This window comes from Coregonus lavaretus, assembly GCF_964263955.1.
Source record: "Coregonus lavaretus genome assembly, contig: HAP1_SCAFFOLD_2271, whole genome shotgun sequence".
In the NCBI taxonomy this organism is placed as follows: domain Eukaryota; kingdom Metazoa; phylum Chordata; class Actinopteri; order Salmoniformes; family Salmonidae; genus Coregonus; species Coregonus lavaretus.
In genome coordinates, this window is record NW_028158292.1 from 60001 (window position 1) to 80844 (window position 20844).

Here is a 20844-nt window from a genome sequence, read left to right on the forward strand (position 1 = left end):
ACATCTACCACCCCACTACCACTACCAGATTAGAGCCATAAGAGAGACATCTACCCCCCCACTACCACTATCAGATTAGAGCCATAAAGTAGACATCAGCCCCCCCACTACCACTATCAGATTAGAGCCATAAAGGAGACTAGACATCTACCACCCCACTACCACTACCAGATTAGAGCCATAAGAGAGACATCTACCCCCCCACTACCACTATCAGATTAGAGCCATAAGAGAGACTAGACATCTACCCCCCCACTACCACTATCAGATTAGAGAACTAAAGTAGACCAGACATCTACCACCCCACTACCAATATCAGATTAGAGCCATAAGAGAGACATCTACCCCCCCACTACCACTATCAGATTAGAGCCATAAAGGAGACTAGACATCTACCACCCCACTACCACTATCAGATTAGAGCCATAAAGGAGACTAGACATCTACCACCCCACTACCACTATCAGATTAGAGCCATAATGGAGACTAGACATCTACCACCCCACTACCACTATCAGATTAGAGCCATAAAGTAGACTAGACATCTACCACCCCACTACCACTATCAGATTAGAGCCATAAGGGAGACATCTACCACCCCACTACCACTATCAGATTAGAGCCATAAAGGAGACTAGACATCTACCACCCCACTACCACTATCAGATTAGAGCCATAAGGGAGACATCTACCACCCCACTACCACTATCAGATTAGAGCCATAATGGAGACTAGACATCTACCACCCCACTACCACTATCAGATTAGAGCCAAAAAGGAGACTAGATATCTACCACCCCACTACCACTATCAGATTAGAGCCATAATGGAGACTAGACATCTACCACCCCACTACCACTATCAGATTAGAGCCATAAAGGAGACTAGACATCTACCACCCCACTACCACTATCAGATTAGAGCCATAATGGAGACTAGACATCTACCACCCCACTACCACTATCAGATTAGAGCCATAAGGGAGACATCTACCACCCCACTACCACTATCAGATTAGAGCCATAAAGGAGACTAGACATCTACCCCCCACTACCACTATCATATTACAGCCATAAAGGAGACATCTACCACCCCACTACCACTATCAGATTAGAGCCATAAAGGAGACTAGACATCTACCCCCCCACTACCACTATCAGATTAGAGCCATAAGGGAGACATCTACCACCCCACTACCACTATCAGATTAGAGCCATAAAGGAGACTAGACATCTACCACCCCACTACCACTATCAGATTAGAGCCATAAAGGAGACTAGACATCTACCACCCCACTACCACTATCAGATTAGAGCCATAAAGGAGACTAGGCATCTACCCCCCGACTACCACTATCAGATTAGAGCCATAATGGAGACTAGACATCTACCACCCCACTACCACTATCAGATTAGAGCCATAAGGGAGACTAGAGCTCTACCCCCCCACTACCACTATCAGATTAGAGCCATAATGGAGACTAGACATCTACCACCCCACTACCACTATCAGATTAGAGCCATAAAGGAGACTAGACATATACCCCCCCACTACCACTATCAGATTAGAGCCATAAGAGAGACATCTACCCCCCCACTACCACTATCAGATTAGAGCCATAAAGTAGACATCAGCCCCCCCACTACCACTATCAGATTAGAGCCATAAAGGAGACTAGACATCTACCACCCCACTACCACTACCAGATTAGAGCCATAAGAGAGACATCTACCCCCCCACTACCACTATCAGATTAGAGCCATAAGAGAGACTAGACATCTACCCCCCCACTACCACTATCAGATTAGAGAACTAAAGTAGACCAGACATCTACCACCCCACTACCAATATCAGATTAGAGCCATAAGAGAGACATCTACCCCCCCACTACCACTATCAGATTAGAGCCATAAAGGAGACTAGACATCTACCACCCCACTACCACTATCAGATTAGAGCCATAAGGGAGACATCTACCACCCCACTACCACTATCAGATTAGAGCCATAAAGGAGACTAGACATCTACCCCCCACTACCACTATCATATTAGAGCCATAAAGGAGACATCTACCACCCCACTACCACTATCAGATTAGAGCCATAAAGGAGACTAGACATCTACCCCCCCACTACCACTATCAGATTAGAGCCATAAGGGAGACATCTACCACCCCACTACCACTATCAGATTAGAGCCATAAAGGAGACTAGACATCTACCACCCCACTACCACTATCAGATTAGAGCCATAAAGGAGACTAGGCATCTACCCCCCGACTACCACTATCAGATTAGAGCCATAAAGGAGACTAGACATCTACCACCCCACTACCACTATCAGATTAGGGAGGGGGGGGGGCAATGTAGCCTATGTTTTTTGTCCCCCCACTGTGGTTCTGAAATCACCATCAACCACAAATTAACTTGTAATTTTTGCAGATCAAATGTTTGAGCTATTAATATTCATCACTTACAAATTAGCTTATCCTTCATAGGTATACAGTACCTTCAGAAAGTATTCACACCCCATGACTTTTTCCACATTTTGTTGTGTTACAGCCTGAATTTAAAATTGATTAAATTCAGATTTTTGGTCACTGGCCTACACACAATACCCCATAATGTCAAAGTGGAATAATGTTTTTCAAAATGTTTACAAATTGATTAAAATGAAAAGCTGAAATGTCTTGAGTCTATAAATTATCAACCCATTTGTTATGGCAAGCATAAATAATTTCAGGAGTAAAAATGTGCTTAACAAATCATATAATAAATTGCATGGACTCACTCTGTGTGCAATAATATTGTTTAACATTATTCTTGAATTACTACCTCAACTCTGTACCCCATAAATACAATTATCTGTAAGGTCCCCCAACCGAGCAGTGAATTTCCAACACAGATTCAACCACAAAGACCAGGGAGATTTTCCAATGCCTCGCAAAGAAGGGCACCTATTGGTAGATGGGTAAAAAAAAAAAAAAGCAGACATTGAATATCCCTTTGAGCATGGTGAAGTTATTAATTACACTATGGATGGTGTATCAATACACCCAGTCACTACAAAGATACAGGAGTCCTTCCTAACTCAGTTGCTGGTGAGGAAGGAAACCGCTCAGGGATTTCACCATGAGGCCAATGGTGACTTTAAAACAGTTACAGAGTTTAATGGCTGTGATAGGAGAAAACTGAGGATGGATCAACAACATTGTAGTTACTCCACAATACTAATCTAATTGACAGAGTGAAAAGAAGGAAGCCTGTACAGAATAAAAATATTCCAAAACATGCATCCTGTTTGCAATAAGGCACTAAAGTAATACTGCAAAAATAATGTGGCAAAGTGTTATGTTTGGAGAAAATCCAAAACAACAAATTACTGACCACGCTCCATATTTTCAAGCATAGCGTTGTCTTCGAGACCACCTTAAGCGAGACCGATTCAAGACCAAGACCGGAGCAAATCAAGTCCAAGTCAAGACCGGAGTGGGGGCGAGACCAAGTCAAGACCGAGATCAGAAAAATGCGAGTCCAATTCAAGACCATGATTGTAATTTTGTCAAAACACCACGATAATAAGAGTTCAAAATGTCCAGTATTTCTGTGTTCATCTTTCAGAATAACCTACACTACATTCCAGGTGACCACCTCATGAAACTGGTTGAGAGAATGCCAAGAGTGTGCAAAGCTGTCATCAAGGCAAAGGGTGGCTATTTGAAGAATCTCAAATTGAAAATATATTTTGATTTGTTTAACACTTTTTTGGTTACCACATGATTCCATATGTGTTATTTCATAGTTTTGATGTATTCACTATTATTCTACAATGTAAAAAATAGTAAAAATTAAGAAAAACCCTTGAATGAGTAGGTGTGACCAAACTTTTGACTGGTACTGTATGGATTCTTTAGACATTCAGAATGGTGAAAAAATGCATGCTGAGGGCAAATGGAGACACTCTACAAATTATTACTATTTATAAAATAATAATAATAATAATAATAATAATAACATTAATAATAATAATAATACTGATTCTAATTATATTATTATTTTCAATGATGTTCTGATTTGATCTCTTCAGTTTTTGTTGGAAATGGTTAACACTGAAGATAAAATAATATCCAATCCGTATTTTTCTTTGGTGGTCTCTGGGGAGATAAATCTAGCTAGCTAAGTCAGCTGCGTGGTCCTCTGTAGCTCAGCTGGTAGAGCACGGCGCTTGTAACACCAAGGTAGTGGGTTCGATCCCCGGGACCACCCATACACAAAAATGTATGCACGCATGACTGTAAGTCGCTTTGGATAAAAGCGTCTGCTAAATGGCATATTATTATTAGCTAGGACATCAGAAGCTAGATAGAAGGCATCTGCCATTCAACTGTATAAGGGCAACATTTTGGAGTGACAGCGGAATCAACCAATCACATTTTGACAAATAATGGGTTTGACCGATTTTACAAAAAAAATTATGGAAACTTCTGCATTCTCAAAGGCCAACAGGTCAGTACGCAACAGCGAGCAGTAGTTTTCCCACGGTCTAGCTAGCTATCTTTTGTTGTAGGCTGGTTTGCAGCGGTTGCAGCAGGTGATATCGAAGAGGATGTTGTTGGCTTCTCGCCTTTCAAGAATAACTTTCAACAAGAATTAACCTTTTATTATTTTATTATTTTAATTGTTATTCTTTTTAAAACCTTTTACTGCATTGGGCTAAATCAGGGTCTGTCACGCCCTGGCTCTGGGGACTTTAATATGTTGAGCCAGGGTGTGTAAAGTCTATGTGTTTTGTTCTAGGTTTCACTTTCTAGTATTGTTGTTCTATGTTGGCCAGTGTGGTTCTCAATCAGAGGCAACGTGATTCAGCTGTTGCTTGTTGTCTCTGATTGAGAACCATACTTTAGCAGCCTGTTTCCCCACAGTGTTTGTGGGATCTTGTTTCTAGTCGGTTGTGTTAGACCGTGAACTGTCACGTTTTCGTTTTGTTGGTTTTGATCGTTGTCACGCGTGCTGTAGGTGGGTGTAGTGGTGGAATCAAACGCAGAACACCGAAGGATAGTCCAAACAACTTTAGTTAATCTCCAAACAGGAAAAATGACAACACTTGCCCGAAGGCAAAAATACGCACAAAGGCGAATAAGCAAAAAGCGCACTAACAGGTGCGTAACGCTCCAACGCAGTGGAGGAAAGCTCAACCGAGCGAAAGGGCGAAAATAAGCCCAACACACGACAGACCAAAATCAATAACACACAACACTAGACAAACACAACGAGAAACTTATAGGACACTAATTAGGCTAAACGAGAACAGGTGTCACAACAAAACAGACAAAAGCAAACGAACATGAAACATACAACGGTGGCAGCTAGTATTCCGGAGACAACGAACGCCGAAGCCTGCCCGAACAAGGGAGAGAGGCCGCCTCGGCCGAAACCGTGACAGTACCCCCCCTTGACGCGCGGCTCCAGACGTGCGCCGACTCCGGCCTCGGGGACGACCCGGAGGACGCGGAGCAGGGTGCGTCGGGTGCCCACGATGGAATTCCGTCAGGAGAGACGGGTCCAAAATGTCTCTCCTCGGCACCCAGCACCGCTCCTCCGGACCGTACCCCTCCCACTCCACTAGATATTGGAGACCCCCCATCCGACGTCTCGAATCCAAGATGGACCTCACGGAGTACGCCGGTGCCCCCTCGATGTCCAATGGGGGCGGAGGAGTCTCCCTGATCTCACTTTCTTGGAGTGGGCCAGCTACCACCGGCCTGAGAAGGGACACATGGAACGAGGGGTTAATACTTTTATATTCAACAGGTAGCTGTAATTTGTAACACACCTCGTTCAACCTTCCCAGGACTTTAAATGGCCCTACAAACCGCCGACCCAGTTTCCGACAGGGCAGGCGGAGGGGCAGGTTTCTGGTAGAGAGCCAGACTCAATCACCAGGTGCGTACACCGGTCCCTCACTGCGGTGGAGATCGGCGCTCGCCTTATGACGTCGGAGGGCCCGCTGCAGGTGGACGTGTGCAGCGTTCCATGTCTCCTCCGAGCGCCTCGCCCACTCATCCACCGCAGGAGCCTCGATCTGGCTCTGCTGCCAAGGTGCCAGAACCGGCTGGTAACCTAACACACATTGGAAAGGGGTTAGGTTAGTGGAGGAATGGCGTAGGGAATTCTGGGCCATTTCGGCCCAGGGAACGTACCTTGCCCACTCCTCCGGCCGGTCCTGGCAGTATGTTCTAAGAAACCTACCCACATCCTGGTTCACACGTTCCACCTGCCCATTACTCTCCGGGTGGTAACCCGAGGTGAGGCTCACCGAGACCCCCAACCGCTCCATAAAGGCCCTCCAGACTCTGGAGGTAAATTGGGGACCTCGATCAGACACAATATCCTCGGGTACCCCGTAGTGCCGGAACACATGGGTGAATAGGGCTTCGGCAGTTTGCAGGGCGGTAGGAAGGCCCGGCATGGGGAGCAAACGACAGGCCTTAGAAAACCGGTCCACAACGACCAGTATAGTGGTATTCCCCTGTGAAGGAGGAAGGTCAGTAAGGAAATCCACCGAGAGGTGGGACCATGGTCGTTGTGGAACGGGCAGGGGTAGTAACTTACCCCTAGGTAGATGTCTAGGCGCCTTACACTGGGCGCACACCGAGCAGGAGGAAACATAAACCCTCACATCCCTTGCCAACGTGGGCCACCAGTACTTGGCACTAAGACAGTGCACTGTCCAGCCGATACCCGGGTGTCCAGAGGAGGGTGACGTGTGAGCCCAATAGATCAATCGATCCCGAACCTCGAGCGGAACGTACTTCCGACCCTCCGGGCACTGTGGTGGACTAGGGTCGGTGCGTAACGCCCGCTCGAGCTCAGCATCGACCTCCCACACTACCGGTGCCACCAGACACGACTCCGGCAGTATGGGAGTGGGCTCCACGGACCTCTCCTCCGTGTCATACCGCCGAGACAGCGCATCTGCCTTACCGTTCTGTGACCCAGGGATGTACGTGATCTTAAATGTAAACCGGGTCAAAAACATATTCCATCTAGCCTGCCGAGGGTTCAGCCTCCTCGCTGCCCGGATGTACTCCAGGTTACGGTGGTCCGTCAAAATGAGGAAAGGGTGTTGAGCCCCCTCAAGCCAGTGCCTCCACACCTTTAGGGCCTGTACCACGGCTAACAGCTCCCTGTCCCCTACGTCATAGTTTCGCTCCGCCGGACTGAGCTTCTTGGAATAAAAAGCACAGGGGCGGAGTTTAGGTGGCGCGCCTGACCGTTGTGAAAGCACGGCTCCTATACCGGCCTCAGATGCGTCCACCTCTACCTGAAATGGTAAAGAGGGATCCGGATGTGCCAGCACCGGAGCCGAGGTAAACAGGTCCTTCAGCCTCCCAAACGCCCTGTCCGCCTTGGCAGACCACTGCAGACGCACCGGACCCCCCTTCAAGAGAGACGTGATGGGAGCTGCCACCTGTCCAAAACCCCGGATAAACCTCCGGTAGTAATTCGCAAACCCCAAAAACTGCTGCACCTCCTTCACAGTGGTTGGCGTTTGCCAATTACGCACGGCTGACACCCGGTCTACCTCCATCTTCACCCCTGACGCAGACAACTGATACCCCAAAAAGGAGACCGACTCCTGGAAAAACAGACACTTCTCTGCCTTAACATACAGGTCGTGCTCCACCAGCCTCCGCAACACTCTGCGCACCAGGGCCACATGCTCGACACGGGTAGGCGAGTACACGAGAATGTCATCTATGTACACAACGACCCCCTGCCCCTGCATGTCCCTGAAGATCTCATCCACGAATGATTGGAAAACTGACGGAGCGTTCATCAACCCGTATGGCATGACAAGATACTCGTAATGGCCCGAGGTGGTACTAAAGGCTGTCTTCCATTCATCGCCCTCCCTGATGCGCACCAAGTTGTACGCGCTCCTGAGATCTAATTTAGTGAAGAAACGCGCCCCATGCAAGGACTCAGTCATGGTCGCAATCAGCGGGAGTGGATAACTGTACTTCACCGTGATCTGATTGAGACCACGGTAATCGATGCACGGGCGTAAACCCCCATCCTTCTTCTTCACAAAAAAGAAACTCGAGGACGCAGGGGAAGTGGAAGGCCGTATGTATCCTTGTCTCAGAGATTCGTCTATGTAAGTCTCCATAGCTTTCTTCTCCTCCTGAGACAGAGGATACACATGGCTCCGTGGGAGCGCAGCTCCTGCCTGGAGGTCTATCGCACAATCTCCCTGCCTATGGGGCGGCAACCGCGTCGCCCTCGACTTACTAAACGCGATGGCCAAATCCCCATACTCAGGGGGAACGTGCAATGCGGGCACCTGGTTTGGACTCTCCACCGAGGTAGCCCCTACGGAAACGCCCAAACATCGACCCACACACTGGGCAGACCACTCCATCAGAGCCCTCTCCTGCCACGAAATAAATGGGTTATGGGTACTCAACCAGGGCATGCCCAGCACCACCGGATACGCAGGAGAGTCAATCAGAAATAGCTGAATCATCTCCTGATGACCCCCCTGCGCACACATCCTAAGTGGCGCAGTGACCTCCCTGATCAAGCCCGCACCCAACGGACGGCTATCTAGGGCATGAACGGGGAAAGGGACATCAACAGGAAGAAGGGGAATCCCTAAGGCTAAACAAAACTTCTTATCAACAAAATTCCCAGCTGCGCCTGAATCTACCAGCGCCTTATGCTGGGAATGAGGTGCTACCTGTGGAAAACTCACAGGTATACAGAAATGTGCAACAGAGAGCTCTGGGTGAGTGGGGCGCCTACTCACCTGGAAGGAATCCCCAGTGCGGGACCTGTCGTCCTCTCCCCTAGGAGGCCATCCCCAGCACCTAGCCGCGGTGTGTCCTCCCCGACCACAGTTGGTGCAGGGGATGGACCCCCTAGTAAGCCGACCCCTCCTCTCTCTAGCGCCAGCGCCCCCGAGCTCCATGGGACACGGCTCGGAGGCGCTGGAGGGTGAAATGGACAGACCCCCCTCGGGACGTCCGCGGGTAGCTAGTAGGTTATCCAGCCTGATGGACATGTTGACCAACTGATCGAACGAGAGGCTGGTGTCCCTACAAGCCAGCTCCCGACGGACGTCCTCTCGTAGACTACATCTGTAGTGATCGACGAGAGCCCGATCATTCCACCCTGCATCTGCCGCTAGAGTACGGAATTCGAGGGCGAACTCTTGGGCACTCCTCCTCCCCTGCCGGAGGAAGACCAGACGCTCCCCCGCCGCTTTCCCCTCCGGGGGATGGTCAAACACCGCCCTGAAGCGGCGGGAGAACTCGTCGTACGTGATGGTGTCCGCGTCGATCCTCCTCCACTCCGCGTTGGCCCATTCCAATGCCTTCCCGGAAAGGCAGGAGATCAGGGCGGACACGCTCTCATGTCCCGAGGGCGCCGGGTGCACGGTGGCCAGGTACAGCTCCACCTGGAGAAGGAATCCCTGACACCCGGCCGCGGTTCCATCGTAGGCCCTCGGGAGCGAGAGTCGGACTCCTCGGGTTTCCGGTGCGGGAATGGGCGGACTGGCCGATGGTGCTGGCAGGGAGGGTGGCGGTGGAGGCGTTCCCCAGCCTCGGATGGTGGTGATCACCTCCTGCAGTGCGGTCCCCATCTGCAGGATCTGGTCCCGTTGTTCCCGGACCTGGTCCTCCAGCGTCGTCTGGGCTGCTGCGGCTCCTGCTGATTCCATATTGGTGTGTTATTCTGTCACGCGTGCTGTAGGTGGGTGTAGTGGTGGAATCAAACGCAGAACACCGAAGGATAGTCCAAACAACTTTAGTTAATCTCCAAACAGGAAAAATGACAACACTTGCCCGAAGGCAAAAATACGCACGAAGGCGAATAAGCAAAAAGCGCACTAACAGGTGCGTAACGCTCCAACGCAGTGGAGGAAAGCTCAACCGAGCGAAAGGGCGAAAATAAGCCCAACACACGACAGACCAAAATCAATAGCACACAACACTAGACAAACACAACGAGAAACTTATAGGACACTAATTAGGCTAAACGAGAACAGGTGTCACAACAAAACAGACAAAAGCAAACGAACATGAAACATACAACGGTGGCAGCTAGTATTCCGGAGACAACGAACGCCGAAGCCTGCCCGAACAAGGGAGAGAGGCCGCCTCGGCCGAAACCGTGACAATCGTGCCTCTAATAAAGAGTATGTTTGCCTGCAACGCTGCGCCTTGGTCCTCATCTCTGTTCGACGATCGTGATTCTTGGTAGTCTTAAACAAATCTACCTAGAAACAGAGGTATACACCTCACACAATGGTTTGGGCTTTAAAAAAAAGACACCATGTCAGATAAAGTGTTGAAATCTATTTTTAGTTTGCGTCTTTATATACGTCACAGAAGACCGAAATATAACAAAACTGTTTGACATAGAAACACCGGATTTTCGTTGTTTAAAAAAATTAAATAATCATTATTAATTATGAAATTATAAAAAAATATTAATAACGTTCCACCCATGTGGCCAAAGAGGGCGCTATTTGATCATTCACTGCAGGAAAGGGTTTTTTCAAAAGATCATCATCTGGTGAGTGGAACTGTATTTTAATGTTTGGTTTTTGCTCAATTGATTGGGTGGGCCTGTCAAAACCAGACCAAATCAAATTGTATTTGCCACATGCGCCGAATACAACAGGTGTAGACCTTACAGTGAAATGCTTACTTACAAGCCCTTAACCAACCATGCAGTTGAAGATAATAAAAAAAAGTGTTAAGTAAAAAATAGATAAATAGAAAATAGCAGTAGTAAAATAAATTAACAGTAACGAGGCTATATACACACATATATATATATACACAGTGAGGGGAAAATAAGTATTTGATCCCCTGCTGATTTTGTACGTTTGCCCACTGACAAAGACATGATCAGTCTATAATTTTAATGGCAGGTTTATTTGAACAGTGAGAGACAGAATAACAACAAAAAAATCCAGAAAAACACATGTCAAAAATGTTATAAATTGATTTGCATTTTAATGAGGGAAATAAGTATTTGACCCCTCTGCAAAACATGACTTAGTACTTGGTGGCAAAACCCTTGTTGGCAATCACAGAGGTCAGACGTTTCTTGTAGTTGGCCACCAGGTTTGCACACATCTCAGGAGGGATTTTGTCCCACTCCTCTTTGCAGATCTTCTCCAAGTCATTAAGGTTTCGAGCCTGACGTTTGGCAACTCGAACCTTCAGCTCCCTCCACAGATTTTCTATGGCATTAAGGTCTGGAGACTGGCTAGGCCACTACAGGACCTTAATATGCTTCTTCAGGAGCCACTCCTTTGTTGCCTTGGCCGTGGGTTTTGGGTCATTGTCATGCTGGAATACCCATCCACGACCCATTTTCAATGCCCTGGCTGAGGGAAGGAGGTTCTCACCCAAGATTTACGGTACATAGCCCCGTCCATCATCCCTTTGAAGCGGTGAAGTTGTCCTGTCCCCTTAGCAGAAAAACACCCCCAAAGCATAATGTTTCCACCTCCATGTTTGACGGTGGGGATGGTGTTGTTGGGGTCATAGGCAGCATTCCTCCTCCTCCAAACACGGCGAGTTGAGTTGATGCCAAAGAGCTCGATTTTGGTCTCATCTGACCACAACACTTTCACCCAGTTCTCCTCTGAATCATTCAGATGTTCATTGGCAAACTTCAGACGGGCCTGTATATGTGCTTTCTTGAGCAGGGGGACCTTGCGGGCGCTGCAGGATTTCAGTCCTTCACGGTGTAGTGTGTTACCAATTGTTTTCTTGGTGACTATGGTCCCAGCTGCCTTGAGATCATTGACAAGATCCTCCCGTGTAGTTCTGGGCTGATTCCTCACCGTTCTCATGATCATTGCAACTCCACGAGGTGAGATCTTGCATGGAGCCCCAGGCCGAAGGAGATTGACAGTTATTTTGTGTTTCTTCCATTTGCGAATAATCGCACCAACTTTTGTCACCTTCTCACCATGCTGCTTGGCGATGGTCTTGTAGCCCATTCCAGCCTTATGTAGGTCTACAATCTTGTCCCTGACATCCTTGGAGAGCTCTTTGGTCTTGGCCATGGTGGAGAGTTTGGAATCTGATTGATTGATTGCTTCTGTGGACAGGTGTCTTTTATACAGGTAACAAGCTGAGATTAGGAGCACTCCCTTTAAGAGTGTGCTCCTAATCTCAGCTCGTTACCTGTATAAAAGACTCCTGGGAGCCAGAAATCTTTCTGATTGAAAGGGGGTCAAATACTTATTTCCCTCATTAAAATGCAAATCAATTTATAACATTTTTTACATGCGTTTTTCTGGATTTTTTTGTTGTTATTCTGTCCCTCACTGTTCAAATAAACCTACCATTAAAATTATAGACTGATCATTTCTTTATCAGTGGGCAAATGTACAAAATCAGCAGGGGATCAAATACTTTTTTCCCTCACTGTATATATATATACAGGGGGTACCGTAGCTCAGTTGGTAGGTCCCCTGTAGCTCAGTTGGTAGAGCATGGCGCATGCAACGCCAGGGTTGTGGGTTCGTTTCCCACGGGGGGCCAGTATGAAAATGTATGCACTCACTAACTGTAAATTGCTCTGGATTAGAGCATCTACTAAAATGTAAAATGTAAATGTACCGGTACAGAGTCAATGTGTAATAACAGTAGGGAGATTATATACATATATATACACAATTTGATTTTATCAATGGCAATTTCAATGCACAGAGATACCGTAACGAGATCCTGAGGCCCATTGTCGTACCATTCATCCACCGCCATCCCCTCATGTTTCAGCATGATAATGCACGGCCTCATTTCGCAAGGATCTGTACACAATTCCTGGAAGCTGAAAATGCCCCAGTTCTTCCAGGGCCTGCATACTCACCAGACATGTCACCCATTGAGCATGTTTGGCATGCTCTGGATCGACATGTACATTTTAGCAGACACTCTTATCCAGAGCGACTTACAGTTAGTGAGTGCATACATTATTATTTTATTTTTTTCATACTGGCCCCCCGTAGGATATCAAACCCACAACCCTGGCATTGCAAACACCATGCTCTACCAACTGAGCTACATCCCTGTTGGCCATTTCCTCCCCTACCCTGGGCCAATTGTGCGCCACCCCATGGGTCTCCCGGTCGCGGCCGGCTACAACAGAGCCTGGATTCGAACCAGGATCTCTAATGGCACAGCTAGCACTGCGATGCAGTGCCTTAGACCACTACGCCACTCGGGACAGCATGTTCCAGTTTCCGCCAATATCCAGTAACTTCGCACAGCCATTGAAGAGGAGTGGGACAACATTCCACAGGCCACAATCACCAGCCTGATCAACTCTATGCGAAGGAGATGTGTCGCGCTGCATGAGGCAAATGGTGGTCACACCAGATACTGACTGGTTTTCTGATCCATGCCCCTACCTTTTTTTTAAAGGTATCTGTGACCAACAGATGCACTTCTGTATTCCCAGTCATGTGAAATCCATTGATTAGGGCCTAATGAATTTATTTCAATTGACTGATTTCCTTATATGAACTGTAACTCAGTAAAATCAATGGAAATGTTGCATGTTGCGTAATTTTTTTTTTGTGTTTACATAGTAATCTGCTCTATCCGCACTGATCGATTAAGTCATTTAATGTCATGCTAAATTTAAAAAAAATTTAGATTTCAGAGGTTTAAAAAGGAACAGAAAGGAATGAAATAAACTGGCACTTTTTTGGGTGTTCGAACCAGTTCAGAACTTCATTTTGCTGACCGGGATAGTGTAACGGAACGAGAAAATAAAGTTGTGCGCAGTTTGACTCGGCTACTGACCGAATAGCGCTGGAACGTATAACAGCAGAACCTGCGGCTGCGAGTAAATAATCCTCCTCTACCCTCTGTTCCCTAGTGGATTAGTGAATGTACAATCACCGGAGAACAAACTGGACGAGCTTCGTTCCAGACTATCCTATCAGCTGGACCTAAAGCACTGTAACATCCTATGTTTCTCGGAAACAATGACATGGATAATATACAACTAGCTGATTTTTCTATGTATCATCAGGACAGAACGACAGGTAAGCTCAAGGGGGAGGTGTGTGTCTCTTTGTTAACAACAGCTGGTGCGCAATCTCTAATATTAAGGAAGTCTCGAGGTTCTGCTCGCCTGAGTTAGAATACCTCATGATAAGCTGAAGACCATATTTTTTACCAAGAGAGTTTTCATCTATATTTTTTGTAGCTGTATATTTAGCACCACAACCCGATGCTGTCACTAAGACCGCACTCAACGAGCTGTATAGGGCCATAAGCAAACAATAACATTTTCATCCAGAGGCGGTGCACCTAGTGGCCGGTGATTTTAATGCAGTAAAACTGAAATCAGTTTTACCTAATTTCTACCAGCATGTCACCTGTGCAACTATGGGCGAAAAAAACTCTAGAACACCTTTATTTCACACACAGAGACGCATACAAAGCTCACCCTCCATTTGGCAAATCTGACCATAACTCTATTCTCCTGATTTCCTGCAAGCAAAAACAAAAACTAAAGCAGGAAGTACCAGTGACATGCTCAACACGGAAGTGGTCCAACGAAGCGAAAGCTAAGCTACAGAACTGTTTCGCTAGCACAGACTGGAATGTGTACCGGGACTCATCCAATGGCATTAAGGAGTTTACCACATCAGTCACCGGCTTCATTAATAACTGCATCGATGACGTCGTCCCCACAGTGACCGTACGTACAGTACATATCCCAACCAGAAGCCATGGATTACAGACAACATCCGCACTGAGCTAAAGGGTAGAGCTGCCGCTTTCAAGGAGCGAGACACTAACCCGGACGCTTATAAGAAATCCTGGTTCGCCCTCCAACGAACCATAAAACAGGCAAAGCGTCAATACAGGACTAAAATTGAATCCTACTACACCGGCTCTGATGCTCATCGGATGTGGGAGGGTTTGGAAACTATCACGGATTACAAAGGGAAACCCAGCCACGCGCTGCCCAGTGATGCGAGCCTACCAGACGAGCTAAATGCCTTCTATACTCACTTCGAGGCAAGCAACACTGAAACATGCATGAGAGCATCAGCTGTTCCAGACGACTGTGTGATCACACTCTCCGTAGCCGATGTGAGTAAGACCTTTAAACAGGTCAACATTCACAAGGACTCACGGCCAGACGGAATACCAGGACATCTACTCAGAACATGCTCTGATGAGCTGGCAAGTCTCTTCAACAACATGTTCAACCTCTCCCTGACCCAGTCTGTAATACCTACATGTTTCAAGCAGACCACCATAGTCCCCGTGCCCAAGAACGCCAAGGTATGTCTAAATCATTAGGTTTGCCGATGACACGACGGTGGTAGGCCTGATCATGGACGATGATGAGACAGCCTACCTGGAGGAGGTCAGAGACCTGGCAGTGTGGTGTTATGACAACAACCTCTCCCTCAACGTCAGCAAGACAAAGGAGCTGATCGTGGACTATAGGAAAACGGAGGGTGGAGCTCGCCCATATTCACATCGACGGGCTGTAGTGGAGATGGTCGAGAGCTTCAAGTTCCTCGGTGTGCACATCACTAAGGACTTATCATAGTCCAAACACACCAAAACAATCGTGAAGAGGGCACAACAACGCCTCTTTCCCCTCAGGAGGCTAAAAGGATTTGGCATGGGTCCTCAGATCCTCAAAAAGGGTAACATGACTATCAGACAGGGTAACATGACTATCAGACAGGGTAACATGACTATCAGACAGGGTAACATGACTATCAGACAGGGTAACATGACTATGAGACAGGGTAACATGACTATCAGACAGGGTAACATGCCTATCAGACAGGGTAACATGCCTATCAGACAGGTAACAAGACTATCAGACAGGGTAACATGACTATCAGACAGGGCAACATGCCTATCAGACAGGGTAACATGACTATCAGACAGGTAACAAGACTATCAGACAGGGTAACATGACTATCAGACAGGGTAACATGACTATCAGACAGGTAACATGACTATGCTGAATCTTTCCTTGGAATCTGACTAGCCTGAATCCCCCAACATATCAGACAGGGTAAACTGACTAGCCTGAATCCCCCAACATATCAGACAGGGTAACCTGACTAGCCTGAATCCCCCAACATATCAGACAGGATAACCTGACTATCCTAAATCCCCCAACATATCAGACAGGGTAACCTGACTAGCCTGAATCCCCCAACATATCAGACAGGGTAACATGACTAGCCTGAATCCCCCAACATATCAGACAGGGTAACCTGACTAGCCTGAATCCCCCAACATATCAGACAGGGTAACCTGACTAGCCTGAATCCCCCAACATATCAGACAGGATAACCTGACTATCCTAAATCCCCCAACATATCAGACAGGGTAACATGACTATCCTAAATCCCCAAACATATCAGACAGGGTAACCTGAATATCCTAAATCCCCAAACATATCAGACAGGGTAACCTGAATATCCTAAATCCCCAAACATATCAGACAGGGTAACATAACTAGCTTGAATCCCCCAACATATAAGACAGGGTAACATGACTAGCCTGAATCCCGCAACATATCAGACAGGGTAACCTGACTATCCTAAATCCCCCAACATATCAGACAGGGTAACATGACTATCCTAAATCCCCAAACATATCAGACAGGGTAACATGACTATCCTAAATCCCCAAACATATCAGACAGGGTAACATGACTATCCTAAATCCCCAAACATATCAGACAGGGTAACCTGACTAGCCTGAATCCCCCAACATATCAGACAGGGTAACCTGACCAGCCTGAATCCCCCAACATATCAGACAGGGTAACCTGACTATCCTAAATCCCCCAACATATCAGACAGGGTAACCTGACTAGCCTGAATCCCCCAACATATCAGACAGGGTAACATGACTAGCTTGAATCCCCCAACATATCAGACAGGGTAACCTGACTAGCCTGAATCCCCCAACATATCAGACAGGGTAACCTGACTATCCTAAATCCCCAAACATATCAGACAGGGTAACTTGACTATCCTAAATCCCCAAACATATCAAACAGGGTAACATGACTAGCCTGAATCCCCAAACATATCAGACAGGGTAACATGACTAGCCTGAATCCCCCAACATATCAGACAGGGTAACCTGACTAGCCTGAATCCCCCAACATATCAGACAGGGTAACCTGACTATCCTGAATCCCCCAACATATCAGACAGGGTAACCTGACTAGCCTGAATCCCCCAACATATCAGACAGGGTAACCTGACTAGCCTGAATCCCCCAACATATCAGAAAGGGTAACCTGACTAGCCTGAATCCCCCAACATATCAGACAGGGTAACCTGACTAGCCTGAATCCCCAAACATATCAGAAAGGGTAACCTGACTAGCCTGAATCCCCCAACATATCAGACAGGGTAACATGACTAGCCTGAATCCCCCAACATATCAGACAGGGTAACCTGACTATCCTAAATCCCCAAACATATCAGACAGGGTAACCTGACTAGCCTGAATCCCCAAACATATCAGAAAGGGTAACCTGACTATCCTAAATCCCCAAACATATCAGACAGGGTAACCTAACTAGCCTGAATCCCCCAACATATCAGATAGGGTAACCTGACTATCCTAAATCCACAAACATATCAGACAGGGTAACATGACTAGCCTGAATCCCCCAACATATAAGACAGGGTAAACTGACTAGCCTGAATCCCCAAACATATCAGACAGGGTAACATGACTAGCCTGAATCCCCCAACATATAAGACAGGGTAACCTGACTAGCCTGAATCATTCACCAGCCCCATCCCCAATCCCCATCATGTCAGCAGCCAGTAGGGTCTCTAGGGAGACTAGCTCATACCCTGTCGCTACAGGTTCATATACTGTATAATAGATGACACGGTACTGTAGCATACCTACAGCCACAGCCCAGCTAGCAATCCAGCTAGCGATCCAGCTAGCAATCCAGCTAGCATCCAGCTAGCGATCCAGCTAGCAATCCAGCTAGCGATCCAGCTAGCATCCAGCTAGCGATCCAGCTAGCATCCAGCTAGCGATCCAGCTAGCAATCCAGCTAGCGATCCAGCTAGCAATCCAGCTAGCGATCCAGCTAGCAATCCAGCTAGCGATCCAGCTAGCACGGCAGGCGTTTACTTACCCACTTCATCCCTGATCCTGGCAAGCTCCAGGGACAGTTCCCTCTCCTTCACGATGGCACTCTCACTCTGAAACACACAGACGCACACACTTCTGTTAAGCCTGGAGGAAATGTATCTAACTGTTTTTTTTAATCAGGTAGGACCCTTGAGGTTGAAACTGCTTTTCCGAGGGAGACCTGAAATCACGGTACATCACAGGAGGCTGGTGGCACCTTAATTAGGGAGGACAGGCTCGTGGTAAAGGCTGGAGAGGAATGGGTGGAATGGGATCAAATGCATCAGACACATGGTTTCTATGTTTGATGTCATTCCATTTGCTCCGTTCCAGCCATTATTATGAGCCGTCCTCCCCTCAGCAGCCTCCCCTGGTGTACGTATCTCTTGGGGCATACATCAAATGACCGTATATTATTGTGTGTGTGAGCAGTTAACATGATAGTGCTTCCAGCTACATCTCTGGGGACTCTTTATAACGTGACACCCTGCTAGAGCATCATCCTCCTCCCAGTCAGAGCAGAGCCAGAACAGCCCTGCATGGGGACTCTTTATAACGTGACACCCTGCTAGAGCATCATCCTCCTCCCAGTCAGAGCAGAGCCAGAACAGCCCTGCAGGGGGACTCTTTATAACGTGACACCCTGCTAGAGCATCATCCTCCTCCCAGTCAGAGCAGAGCCAGAACAGCCCTGCAGGGGGACTCTTTATAACGTGACACCCTGCTAGAGCATCATCCTCCTCCCAGTCAGAGCAGAGCCAGAACAGCCCTGCAGGGGGACTCTTTATAACGTGACACCCTGCTAGAGCATCATCCTCCTCCCAGTCAGAGCAGAGCCAGAACAGCCCTGCAGGGGGACTCTTTATAACGTGACACCCAGCTAGAGCATCCCCCCAGCGCCAGAACAGCTCAACTCACAAAGCCTGACACTGCACTCAACACCATCACACTGATAAAAAAAAATAAAAATAATACAAACTATTGATCACCTCCCTAGCACCACATAACATAACACAAGTAGTAAATAGGATGACTACTGCCAAGGTAACCTCGCAAATCAATATAACCCAATCATCAATATTGCATGATTTATACTACAGGAGGTTGAGGCACGTAGCTAATCCTGTTCAAAATAGACCAGCCAACTGAACAGGAAGAGAGTGGACTACGAGTCAGCGTAGTTTATGTGGAGTAAATGTAATCATGACGTGGTCCTCCCTCACAGAACCGACACTTTGGCTGTATGTCAATAGTCTAAAGTGGCTTCCTCACAGAACCGACACTTTGGCTGTATGTCAATAGTCTAAAGTGGCTTCCTCTCCTCCTCTCATTCATCTGATCGCCTCCTTTTCTTTCCTTCATCGGTTGTTTTTATAATGAATAAAACAACTGGAACTGTGAAATTGAATAATTGGTAGGCGTCCAGCGTTTGCTTTCAGGTCAGTGCAGATGAAGAAAGACTAGGAGGCCATTTTAGAATCCTGAGATGGCTTCTCCTGCTCCAGCCCAGTGCCCCAGCCAGCCCCCCTGACAGGGGTAGCGGCATGCATTCTAATCACTCCTTCCTCATCTCATATTCCCCTCACCACGGCAACGTAATCCATTTACTTCCTGGAACACAGAACACACAGGGAGTGTCATCACACAGTGAGACAGGGAGCGTCATCACACAGGGAGACAGGCAGACAGGGAGACAGGGAGACAGGGACTGTCATCACACAGGGAGACAGGGAGACAGGGACTGTCATCACACAGGGAGACAGGGAGACAGGGAGTGTCATCACACAGTGAGACAGGGAGTGTCATCACACAGGGAGACAGGGAGACAGGGAGTGTCATCACACAGGGAGACAGGGAGACAGGGACTGTCATCACACAGGGAGACAGGGAGTGTCATCACACAGGGAGACAGGGAGTGTCATCACACAGGGAGACAGGGAGACAGGGACTGTTATCACACAGGGAGACAGGGAGACAGGGACTGTCATCACACAGGGAGACAGGGAGTGTCATCACACAGGCAGATAGGGAGACAGGGAGTGTCATCACACAGGGAGACAGGCAGACAGGGAGACAGGGAGTGTCATCACACAGGGAGACAGGGAGACAATGACTGTCATCACACACGGAGACAGGGAGACAGGGACTGTCATCACACAGGGAGACAGGGAGACAGGGAGTGTCATCACACAGGGAGACAGGGAGACAGGGAGACAGGGAGTGTCGTCACACAGGGAGACAGGGAGACAGGGAGTGTCGTCACACAGGGAGACAGGGAGACAGGGAGTGTCATCACACAGGGAGACAGGGAGACAGGGAGTGTCATCACACAGGGAGACAGGGAGACAATGACTGTCATCACACACGGAGACAGGGAGACAGGGAGTGTCATCACACAGGGAGACAGGCAGACAGGGAGACAGGGAGTGTCGTCACACAGGGAGACAGGGAGACAGGGAGTGTCATCACACAGGGAGACAGGGAGACAGGGAGACAGGGAGTGTCATCACACAGGGAGACAGGGAGACAGAGGGACAGGGAGTGTCATCACACAGGGAGACAGGGAGACAGGGAGTGTCATCACACAGGGAGACAGGGAGACAATGACTGTCATCACACACGGAGACAGGGAGACAGGGACTGTC

At 47.8% G+C, this 20844-nt stretch overlaps 1 protein-coding gene across 1 annotated transcript in view; it reads right to left on the reverse strand.

Annotated features, from left to right (window-relative positions):
* mtus2b (microtubule associated tumor suppressor candidate 2b) overlaps positions 1 to 19810 on the reverse strand; it is a gene marked incomplete at both ends in the record, with an annotated part of 32076 nt that extends 12266 nt beyond the window's left edge. Inside the window, 2 exons of the mRNA XM_084198388.1 lie at positions 18204 to 18270; positions 19808 to 19810. Coding sequence (XP_084054514.1) covers positions 18204 to 18270; positions 19808 to 19810 — 70 coding nt within the window. The remainder of the gene's footprint in view (positions 1 to 18203; positions 18271 to 19807) is intronic.
* Between the last annotated feature and the right edge of the window lie 1034 nt (positions 19811 to 20844).